The sequence below is a fragment of the Eschrichtius robustus genome, chromosome X (assembly GCF_028021215.1).
Source record: "Eschrichtius robustus isolate mEscRob2 chromosome X, mEscRob2.pri, whole genome shotgun sequence".
Classification (NCBI taxonomy): Eukaryota; Metazoa; Chordata; class Mammalia; order Artiodactyla; family Eschrichtiidae; genus Eschrichtius; species Eschrichtius robustus.
The window spans coordinates 48,169,904-48,180,983 of record NC_090845.1 but is presented as its reverse complement, the minus strand read 5'-3'; the positions used below and the strand labels follow the sequence as shown (position 1 = coordinate 48,180,983).

Below are 11,080 nucleotides of genomic sequence, written 5' to 3'. Positions count from 1 at the left end.
GTGGGTCCTAGGGGATGTCCGTGGATCCCGTCCCTTGGTGGGAGGGACGGTGGCACCAGCTCACGGCCCTCCACCCCACCCCTTCTCCTGAGGACCCCCACTGGCATTTAACCGGGGCCACACAGTGTAGGAAATCATGAAACTGTGTGGACCGGAGCCCCTGGAAACTCTTGGCCTCCACACTCAGCTGGCATCTCCGCGCCTCCCAGTGGCTGACCCAGCCACACCCGCCTGCCTTTTAGGGAGAGGCGGCCCCCGCCTGTCTCAGAGGGCCTGACCACGGGCCACTCAGAGCCACACCTGCCCAGGAAAAGGAGAAGACGTCCGACTGATTTTGCAACTTTAATGCAACACTGATACCCAAAACACGACAGCACGACAAAAAGCACACAGGAAAGCAGGAAGGGCAGAGAGCGCGTCATCTGGCATGCCATCTTCCATGGACGGGGAGAAGCTGCCTAGAGTGCCCTGTCGGGGAGGGGGCAGAGGAGGCACTCTGGCTCGGCGGGGGACTGCTGCAGCTCCTCAGCGCTGCCTGGAACCGGGAGACACAAAGGCCAGAACACAAGGGTCAATACAGGTGAACCGTGAGGGATAGGAAGGACAAACTGAGTGTCCTGTCAGGCTCTCCTCGTTCCCCCGCGACACCCCAGGCCTTCCCCTGACTCCTCCCAGCCCCTCCACACCCCATCCTTCAGAGTCTCATCTAATGACCTCCAATCTTACTGAATCCAGGAGAAGAAGCTGGCACTGGTTCTGGCGGCGTTTCTGGTCCGGATGGTGGAGCTGGTGCTGGGGCCATCGAGCATGCTGGTGCTGGCCGCACCATTGGTGCCACTGCTGATGCCAGCCCTCCAGGTGCCTCTCCTGTTGGCACGGTTGCTATTCAGAATGTACTGATGGTATCTGGCCCAGAAAGCGAAGGGGATTCTGGACCAGGCGTCGCCAAAATCTCCGTCCTCATCCCAGGTCAGGAGTTCGACCTGTATGTCGTCCCAGCTCCACCGTCCAATCAGAGCTTCCTCCCCGATGTTCATCTGGGCCCTCATCTGGGCCCTGGCATGTTCCTCAGCCATATCCACATCCATCGTCTTGAAAGCATCATCCACAGCCTCCAAGAAATGAGCTCTCCATTCCCGGGGGTCTCGGTTCTGATACTGCGGGGGAAGAACAGCAGCCGTCGGAACAGCTACCCCACCTCGCTCGGCACCTGCTTCCTGCCATACGCCCTCCTGAGCGCTTTGCAAAATCATGATAGAAACCCACACGACTGGAATCGGGCTCCCATTTTTCTGTGCCAGACCTGGGATTTCGCCCCATCCACTCACTACGTCTGTGAACTTGTGTCAGTGACTTAGGAACCTTTCTGGGCCTCAGCGAACCAACGAGGTATGGGAAACTCCAGCCAGAACAGAGGCTCTGCCTTACCTGGGCGATGAATCTCAGCACCCTCATCTTGCTGGTCTCGTGGCGGGCGCGCAGGCCCCAGAGGAACTCATACTCGGGTGGGCTGCTACTGGGGATCTTCTTGTATTCCAGGTACCTGCGTGAGAGAGGAAAATAAACTTCTGCTTCCAGCCAGGCAGACCTGTTGCTGCACCAGTGGCTCCCAGGTGGCCCCTTCCCAGCCCCGAGGCTGCAGCTTGGCTGCCGCAGGAGGCCTGCCCTGGCCCCGCAGCCCTTGCCTCGCTCCCATGCCCGCTCCCAGGGGTTTCCGCCTCCAAAACTGAGGTGCTCACACCCTTAGGCCACTGGTCCTGCCCAGCAGCCATGTGGAGGGGCAGGGGGCACGTGTAGGGTATTTGTTCATAGGAAGGCCACGAGTTTTGTGCCCCTTGTCACAATAACCCAGGTTCCTGTTGGGTGTGTTGTAAACAGAGGAGCCATTTCTTCAGGCCCCCTGCTCTGAGCACACCCCACCATGGGGCTCGTCCGTGGCCTGGCTGAACCCTGGGACAGTCCACCGTAGAAAATGACTGTACGGGAAGAAACAGTCAACCAAGAGCAGTGGACTCCATGCATACTCTCGACCATCTGTGTGTGTGTGTGTGTGTGTGTGTGTGTGTGTGTGTGTGTGTGTGTGTGTGGTGGGGGGCGTTGGTGGTGAACATGCATACGGGCCTGTGTGAGGGCACACGAGATCTCCAAGCACCGAGGATGGGGTGGGCCTGGGCTAGAAGGTCAGCGGGGCTGGGCTCCAGGCCCAAATGGGCCTTATCCCAGCCGGGGCCATGTCAGGCTTCCACTCTCTGAGCCCCTGGCTCCTGAGGTGTAAAGCCGGGGACACTGCCTAGAGGGCAGGTGCTGAACGAGATGGGGGCTGTACCACCCCACCCGGTGCTCGCAGTCAGCATGTGTTGCTCCCTTTCCCCAAGCCTCCCTGGAATGGCCCTCCCCCCAACACTCACATTCCCCCCCCACCCCACTCTCACACCAGACACCCATCCCGCTGGTGTTAAGACATGGGCTGGGGAATGGCTTCCTCAGCCAGAGCGGCACACGAGGAAGGCCTGAGTGGGAGGCAAAGTGAACTCAGTCGATACTCACTTCTGCTTCACAAAGTCCTCTGTAATGAGTTTCCTCAGATCGCCCAGGAATGGGTGCCTCACCCTGAGTGCAAGGAAAGGAACGCATGACTAGAGACAGTGGCAGTGCCCGGGGTGGGCGGGAGCGCTCCCAGCAGGACTGAGAGCTTCCCAGCCTGTGGGGTGTCCCCATGGACGCCTGGGCCGGCAGCAGAGGCCAGACGGCCACTTGTCAGCGATGCCCCAGGGAGGGGTTTGACGGAGCCCCCAGGTCCGATGGTTTCTCTTAGTTCTCATCTGGGAACAGAGAAGGCACACGGAGCAGAGGGGGTGCTCAGAGTTCAGGACCGTTTCCCCACGCACCCTGGTGGGACCCTTTGCGCTCTACCTAGTCCAGGACGCCACGCCCCGCAGAGACCACTAGGCCACTGCAATCCCAGGGCCTCTTGTGCCCAAGGACACACTGAGGAGTGGGAGCCGAGAGACCCCAATCATACCCGGGGCGCAGTCCCATCTTGCGTAGTGCCTCCCAGAGGACAGCTGCGAGGGGAGATGAGGTACAAGAGTTTAGCACACGGAGGTGAGACGGCGGGCAACCCCCCAGCTGCAGGTCCAGCCACTCACCCTCGCTGGCACGGTTGCCGTTCATGAAGATGACGCCCAGAATCACCAAGAGGAGACTCAGCCTGGGAGTGTCCTTGGTCCTGAAAGTGTAGAAAGAGGGATCCTGTCCAGCAGCCATTTGCCCGGGGGGACCACAGCCGGCTCACTCAACTAGCCTCTCCCAGATTGCTGGGCTACAGGGCAGTTCCTCCCACTCTGTATGGCTTGCGCTACCTGGTCCAGACAATTCATTCCTCGGCCTGAGACCGAGTCCCTTCATCCATCAAATGGGGATGCTAACACCTCCTCCCAGGGCTCTGACGAGGATGGGGTTAGGCAGGCAGCAAACGATTGGCAACCCTGTGTCCAGAGGCACATCCAGACCTTCCCTGCCCTTTGCGCATTGCGTCGGGAGCACGACTCCACTGGAGAGCCCCCCCCGCACCCCCGTCCCCCTCCCGAGGCCCACTCTGCCGAGCCCTGGCCAGGACCTTAGCAGGGAGAGGCAACCAAGAAGCTTGCTTTCCTAGGAAGATGGGGGTGGGGAAGGGTGGGCAGGGGCGAAACCCGGAGAGCAGCAAATCCTCGGCCCAGGCTACTGCCCCTGCCAGCCCTTAACTGCTCAGCACTGCTAACTCTGGGTGGGAGCCGTGCTAGGCCCCCCAACCCCACTTTCCCGTTTCTCTGAGAGGAGGGGGGAGGCACCACCAAGGAAGGCCACCACCCTCCTGTGCTCTCTCACTTTCCCAGGAGGCGGGCTGACGAATCCCGTGTGCAGACAAGAATGTAGAGGTGTTCTTCCTTGTCGATTTCCTTCAGGTGGATCCCAAACTTCTACATGAGGGAGAAAACACAGTGTGAGATCAAACATCCATGCTGGGCGTCCTGCAGGCAGTCACTCAATTCCCCATTAGAACTTTTCCTTGGCGGGCAGCCCCAAGCCCTGGGGGAGGAGGAAGAAGAGAGGCCGCAGAGGAGGTGCCCTGTGGGAGCACTGACACTGGCTGAGACAATGGGATCCACCTCAGGAGACCACCCCAGACACTCAGAGAGCACGAACGGCAAGAAGGAGGGAAGGAGGCAGGCAGAGGAAGCTCCCAGGTGGAGAGGCCAGGGAGGGCGTCCTTCCAGAGCACGTAGTCCTGCCCTTGGGCCTCGAGGGGATGCAGGGGGCAAGGGTTCCCTGCAGCTCCTGCTCCACAGAGCTGCCCCCGGCCCCGCACCCACCTTTTCCAGAGTGTACGTTGCTCGTTCAATGATCTCAGGGAAATGTTCGTCGTATTCTCGGATGACATCCTTCAGCATGTCTGCAGGAGGGGAGGGGTGGGCAAAGCACCGAGGCTGAGCAGGGGCCACAGAGCTGCAGCCTTTCTGTCAGCCCTGCTGAAGGGAGCACACTCAGGACCCCACACCGTGCAAATGGAGCCATCAGCCAGGCCTGATGTGTGTGTGCGCGCATCTGATGGGAGGCCCACAGGGCAGGGTTGTGGGAGGGGGGAAGGGCAGAGCTCAGGGAGGGGGCACAGGTTGCCCACCTGAGCGCTTGATGGGGATCTTCTTGTAGTCTTTAATCATCAGATATTTCACCAACTTATTTGCCTGGAGAAGGAGGGAGCACACGGGGAGACCAAGGCGTGGGCGACCTCAAAGAACAGGCCCGCGAGGGAGGGGAGGAGCGAGATGGGGGAAGGGCAGGCTTCTTACCCTCTCTTGCAGAAGGGTCACATTGCGGGGTGGCAAGCACAGAACGTGCCTTGAGGGTACCTGGGACCTCAGGGCCATGGGGGGCCGAGGGGCCATCTGAGGCCGCACAGTCGTCAGTGGGGGCTGCGATGCCCTCCAGGTCGGTGGGACCGCAGGAGGCTCTCTCTCCTCCTCGCTGCTCTCATATTCATCATCCAGGTGCTTGGACTGTACCATTAGACAGAGGAGAGACTCAGGGCTACCAGGCTACCCGTGCAAAAGCACCTGGCACACATCTTAACCAGAGCAGGTACTTGGAGGTAAGGGTAGTAGGAACAGTGGATGACACGTGCCGAGTGCTTACTAAGTGCCAGGCACTGAGCCAACCGCTTCTCCCTCCAGGCCCGAGGGTAGGGACTACGTGGAGTAAAAACATGCTAGTTAACCTGTCTTGGAGAAACATGCACAAGCTGAGAGAAGGGGGGAGGGAAGGAGAGGGAAGGAGAGGGGAGGGGAGGGGAGGGGAGGGGATGCGGGGAGGGAGAGGAGGAGGGAGGGAGAGGAGGAGGGAGGGAGAGGAGGAGGCAGAGAGAGGAGAGGGCAGAGAAAGCAGGGGAGCAAGGGGGGGTTGGAGACAGCAGGGAGGTCTCACCTTCTTTGTCCTCTTGCCTCCCATCCTGGCCCAGGGCTCCGCACTCTGCTGAGAGGTGGCAGCTGCACCCTCAGGCTCAGGGATGCTCGTGGCCATCTTGGCCTTGGCAGCAGCTGCTGCCACAACATTCTGAGGCTCCACCCACCGAGTCTTGGCGAGAGCCTTCCCAGACTTGGTCGTCTTGGGCCGGGTGGCTGCCCCCTCCCCGGCAGAGGCTGCCTGGGGCCCCCCGGAGGCAGCACTGGGGCCCTCTGTGGCAGCCTCTTGGGCCGGGGCAGGTCTCTTGGGGCGTGGGAAGGCCATGCCACTGACACCTGCCGGCTGGGTGAAATCAAAGACATCGTTCTGACCCAGGAAGGCTGTTTTGGGCCGGGTGGCATCCATCTCACTGGCACGCGGGGCCTGGGAGAAAGCACAGGCCGTACTAGGGCCCTCGGCAGCAGCCTCCTGGGCCCGGGAGGATGTCTGGGGCTGCGTGGACCTTGCTGGAGCCCCGGGGGTGGCCATCTCGCTCTTGACTAGCATCTGGGAGCTGTGCGGAGAAGCAAGGCTTGTCTCAAGGGTGGCTGCCTGAGCCTCGGCAGCCGATGTCATGGGCTGGGTATCGCCTCCTGAGCCCTGGTCTGTGGCCACTGAGTGGTTAGCGACCACCTGATGGTAGGTGGCACGGGCAGCAGCAGCAGTGGCCCGAGCAGCTTGGTTAGAGGAGGCGGCCCGGGCTACGTTGGCAGCACGGGCAGCCGGCTCGTTGGCAAGTGTTTCTGGATCCATCCGAAATGCCTCCAGCAGAGTCCTGGCCAGCATAGGGTTTTCAAGTTCCCAGGGCTCATTCTGCAAGACCAGGGAGGGGAGGGCAAGGCAGACAGCTGTACACACTCGCCCTGTGCTGGCCAGCCCCCGACCAGCCCCCAGACCCTCCCAAACCCCCCTTCTCCCAGCAGGAGAGGGAAGGTTTGGTGGATGTGGGCAGTCCTTCCCCATTCAACTCCAGCCTTCACCCACCCCCTCCTCCCATCCTCCCTGACGTCGCAGGAGGGAAGGCCCAGGGCTAGCAGGTGGCCGACAAGGGGCCTCACCGCTAAGATGCGAAAGCCTGGACCCAAGCTCCCAAAGGCTCTGAGGATACGGATGTCAAAGCTGGTGAGGGCTCCGTAGCCTCCAAAAGCACCAAATTCTTCATAGTCGTTGCCTTCAACCATGTCTTCCTCCCCGACTTCATCACTACCCTCGTCCATGTCTTCAACGTTGTACACTTCAGATTCTTTGCGGTAGCTTCCCTCAGCCATGCTGGGGGTCCCAAGGAGAAGAGAGCTCAGCCTGAGAGGGACGGGGAGGCCTCTTCAGAGGGAGGGGGCGGGACCCAGCAGGAGGCCGGATCTCTCAGGAAGTGGGGGGCTGCAATCATCAGGTTACCAGGCAGTATAAGGCCGGGGTGGGTGGGGGAGTGAGGGCTGCTGGGGTAGATTCCCTCAGAGGCAGAGCCTCAAGAGAAGGATAGAGGAGGCCGGAGGAGACCCTACACTGAAAGGGGAGTTTAGGACAGGCAGGCTCCCCGGCCCAGCGGCTGGATTTGAACAGGGGGTGCACTGGCGGGCTTGGGTCCAAAGAGTCCCATAGGAGATGCGTTGAGAGAGGGAGAAATAAAGCGCCTGAATTTAATGCCTGGAGCAGGGGGCCAGGACGGTGGGGAGGAGATGACATGAGAGGGCTCAGACAAACGGGGACCGCTGGAAGCTCTGGGAAAATGAATCCCAGGGACCCTCTAAGTGCCGGTGGGGGGGATTCAGCTGATTCAGGTCTAGGTTGGGCTCATACAGGAGCGCTCAAGGTGGATGGGGTGGGGGTCTTCGGACTAGGTGAGGCTCGAACTGGAGTGCTGGAGGTCTCAGAGGCCAGGACTGCAACTCCAGGAAGGGGGCAAAACGTTCAGTTCCACTGGATTGATCTCAGAGTGGTTGGGGTGGAGGTGGGGCCTCCGCTCTAAGGAAGCTCAGCACGGAGCACACGGGTCTGTTAAAGGGGTTCGGATGGTGGGCTCCGGTGTAAGTAGGGCTCGGATCGGGGAGCCTGCGTCTGGTGGCGGTGGAGGGGGGCGGCTCCTATCTAGACCGCGGGTCTAACGGGGTTCAGGTTCTGCGTGCTCGGGCTTTGTTCAGATCCGGGGGCGGGGGATTGGGGATGGGGAGGGCACAGCGTACCCTCGTCCCACTCGCTCTCTCCCGGTCCTGTCTGGGGCTGGATCCTTACCTTCCCTGGGGCTCCAATGGCGTCCGTCCTCAGCACCAGGAACCCCGCAGCCGCGCCCTCGCCTACTGCTGCCAGCACAGCGGCTCCGACCACCCCGCCCCTTTTCTCCGCGCGCCGCCCCCCTCGCTGCGCGGCTGGGCAGCCTGCGCATGCGCGGACCCCTTCAGCCGGCCCGCTTTCCCAACAAAAGCCTTTCTCACCAGGTCCCCAGTGCGCATGCGATTCCGCCAGTGGGTGGGCGGGGTGGGGGGCGTTTTTTCCTTCCCGCCAGATTCCCCTCACCGTTCCCCACCTCCGCCTCCGCGCCCCCGATCGCAGGCGCGGGCACTCACACCCTGTACTGCGGTTCCAACCCATCCATCATATGCCCTCAGTCCCCCCACTTTTGCACAATGCTTCTCAGCCCCGCGCTCCCCCCTTGCCTCTAAGCTCCTCCAGTGTGGTCTGGAATACACTGAGCCCTGCTTCCCCAGCGTGACCCCTAGGTCACCAATACAGAGGTCTCTAGCCCAGTCTGCAACTGCAACAAGAGAAATGGAAATGGCGAGAGGACACCAGTTCCCTTTGTGTTCCCCTCCACTATCCATCTCTAGGGCCCCCAGACACACTGGGAACATCTGCTTCCCCAGCCACTCTTCATGCAGCTTGTGTGTCACAGCCTGAGCTGTGCTGGGCATTATCTTCCTCTCACAGCAGCCCTGGGAGGTGGATGTCAGCATCCCCATTTTACAGATCAGGAAGCTGAGGCACAGACAGACACATCGCACGAACTAGACAAGGCCACAGAGCCAGTAAGTTGAAAATGCAGAATTTGGGCCGGGGTCTCGCTGACTCCAAAAATCCATGTTCCGCTAGCACTGGCCCCGGGGACTGAGGCACCCTCCCTTCTTCAGTTTGAGCAGCAGATCCACCCCACCTCCCCTGCCCTGTCAACATCTGTCCCAACAAGCCAGGTTTCTGTTCTCTGAGACCTAAGCTCACGCTCTGCATTCCGGGGGGAACAGGTAGGAGCCCCAGGCCCACCCCTTGCCTGCTCTGTGTGGGTCCATCCAGGTGTGAGAATTGCTCCTTGGGGTCCACTCCCTGCTCCGACTGTCAGGCGTCTTCGCTGTGAGTGGCACAAACACGCTGCCCCTGAGGCCTTCCTGGTGCCCACTGGAGCGGCCAGGACAATCAGGCACTTGTGTGTCTGAGCCATGGCAAGCCCTGATTCAGAGTAAATGTTTGGCCTGGTTCCTTCCATGGCTGGGGCCTGGGGCAGCTGTGGTCTTGTGGATAGAAGCTGGGCTGGATTTCCGAATTCCGGGGACGGAGTGTTGGGCCAGTCTGTCGCTAGCTGTGTGAAAGCCCGCTCGGGTCACTGGACATCTCTGAGCCCGGTTTCTCAATATGCAAAATGTGAAGCAAAAGGAGAACTTACTGGGGTCCTACCTAAGCACACACACATGCTGCTGCGCTTCCAGAATGACTGGAGAAAATGCTATGTTCCCATCTCCAATTGCACTTCTATTTTTTTTTTTTTTTTTACGAAAAAACATAGTGGACTTTTATATTCGTTTTTATATCAGCCTCTCCAGGCTGTCCACCCCTGTGTCTGAATGGAAGCTATTGCTAGGACCAGAGCTTTTACTCTCCAGTGACCAACATCAATTCTGCCTGTCTGGATGGCTTTCCTCAGCTGTTGCATAGCAACCTTCCCTGTCAGCTGCTTGTGTCTCTCAGCCCTTCCTGTGCAACACGTTTCTGTGGGACGTGACCAGACCTTAGAAGCGAAAGCCTTGACAAACCGCTATATGCGAATAGAAAATGCTATTTTCCCATCTCATTTTGAAACTGTGCTTTTTTTTACAAAATCCGTAGTGGACTTTTATATTCGCTCTATTTTATTTTTTATTCTTATGTTTTCTTTTTCTTTTTTTTAATTGAGATATAATTGACATATAACATTATATTAGTTTCGGGGGTACAACATCATGATTCGATATTTGTATATACTGTGAAATGATCACCACAATAAGTCCAGTTAACATCCATCATCACACATAGTTACAATTTTTTATGATGAGAACTTCTATTGTATTCGTTTTTATACCAGCCCCTCTATATGCTAGATGCTTTATAACTATATATGCTAATATGCTTACAACTCCTAAATCTACAACCCCAGTTCGAACTTCACCTTTGAGATCCAAATCCATATATTCATTCGTCTACTTGACATCTCCACTTGGATGTTTCAAGGGCTCCTCACAGTGAGTCTGTCTCACTGTGGTATTGCTATATCCACCCCTCCCACACACTCACGTCCCCCATCTCTCTTGTTTTTAAAACTCCCATCTTCACAATCTCAGTAAATGGCACCATGATCCACACAACTACTCACTCCAGAAAATGGAAGTCAGCTACCACCACTGCCCTTTTCTCATACACTGCACCCAGATGGGAAACCTCTGCAGCTCTCCAGGGCTACCTCTCTGTGCAGCTCTCTCCCCTCCATTACTCCCAGAATATTCTAGTCACATTGGCCTCTTGGAATTCTCAGCTCTGTCTCCTTCACTTATTCATCTCTGTTTGTGTTCAATCTCCCTGTGCCGCAGCCTGTAAACTCTATCTAGGCAAGAAGTTGGGGGGAATTGGGCAATCCTGGGGATCGCCTTTTTAATTTCCCTTATCTTGGGGATCAACGTCCTGCGTGGCTCGTGGAGCCACGACGTAAAGCTTTATAACTTTTTTGGTTTATAGATATTTAGGTGGCAGAGCACATCGGATTCCTGTTAATTCATCGTGGCTGGAAGCCTTATAGTACATAAATTTTTCTTACATTCAAATATTTTAACTGAGAACTATGCTTTTAAGATGTATCCACTCTCCTATGCATACGTCTGCCATCCTATTTCTCATCTAAGGCAATAAAAATACGTTCAAGCTTTCTCAGCAAGGTGATGTCATACTGGTTTTTAATGGTCATTTTTTAAGAAAGGATTTTTTGGAGACATGTGGAGAGAATAGTAGAGGGGCAAGAATAGAAACACCAAGAAATCAGAATGTCTGTCTTTCCATCATACTGATGAGAAATAATGCTGACTTGTACAAGGGTTACCATGGAGATGGAAATTCTTGTTCCCCATTCATTCCTTGGGGAGTTCTGTTCTAATTGGTCTTACAGTAGTATATGCTCTCCTTTTCTGGGTTTATATCAGAATGGCAGTGCTCTTCTGCATTCCTAGGGCTAACAGTGATGCAAAAGCAGGTCTACTGGCAACCAGAATGTGTGTTGATACCAGGGCTGGTTAAGGCCTCTCGAATTCCAGTGGTTCCTCTCATATGTTTTTTCCTCAGGGGTTCATGCATTAACCTCACATAACATGAA

General features: G+C 57.3%; 1 protein-coding gene and 1 non-coding gene across 4 annotated transcripts; both read right to left on the bottom strand.

The window, feature by feature from the left end:
- Window positions 1-329: 329 nt before the first annotated feature.
- LOC137757086 (melanoma-associated antigen D4) lies at window positions 330-7,819 on the bottom strand. 3 transcript variants are annotated; one of them, XM_068533694.1, is made up of 13 exons: window positions 7,711-7,819; window positions 6,540-6,750; window positions 5,464-6,294; window positions 4,833-5,039; window positions 4,664-4,727; window positions 4,356-4,435; window positions 3,871-3,962; window positions 3,150-3,229; window positions 3,023-3,065; window positions 2,548-2,610; window positions 1,429-1,543; window positions 727-1,157; window positions 330-535 (listed from the first exon to the last, which is right to left on the bottom strand). In XM_068533694.1, the coding sequence occupies exons 2-13, from the start codon at window positions 6,747-6,749 to the stop codon at window positions 526-528; spliced, it is 2,226 nt and encodes a 741-aa protein (XP_068389795.1). In that variant the 5' UTR covers window position 6,750; window positions 7,711-7,819; the 3' UTR covers window positions 330-525. The 3 variants fall into 3 exon arrangements, with proteins under 3 accessions (XP_068389795.1, XP_068389796.1, XP_068389793.1); XM_068533695.1 differs by having other exon boundaries at window positions 715-1,157; window positions 6,540-6,780; window positions 7,711-7,817; XM_068533692.1 differs by having other exon boundaries at window positions 6,540-6,780; window positions 7,711-7,817.
- Window positions 1,790-1,918, bottom strand: LOC137757532 (small nucleolar RNA SNORA11). The gene has a single exon (XR_011072375.1). It is a non-coding gene; the product is annotated as a small nucleolar RNA SNORA11 (small nucleolar RNA).
- Window positions 7,820-11,080: the final 3,261 nt, after the last annotated feature.

Coding starts and splice junctions, on each gene's coding strand:
- LOC137757086 (XM_068533694.1), bottom strand. CDS start 6,749: ATGGCTGAGGGAAGCTACCGCAAAGAATCTGAAGTGTACAACGTTGAA. Junction 5,040..5,463: donor GAGGCAAGAGGACAAAGAAG/GTGAGACCTCCC, acceptor CTAATGGTACAG/TCCAAGCACCTGGATGATGA. Junction 3,963..4,355: donor CAACGTACACTCTGGAAAAG/GTGGGTGCGGGG, acceptor TCCCTCATGTAG/AAGTTTGGGATCCACCTGAA.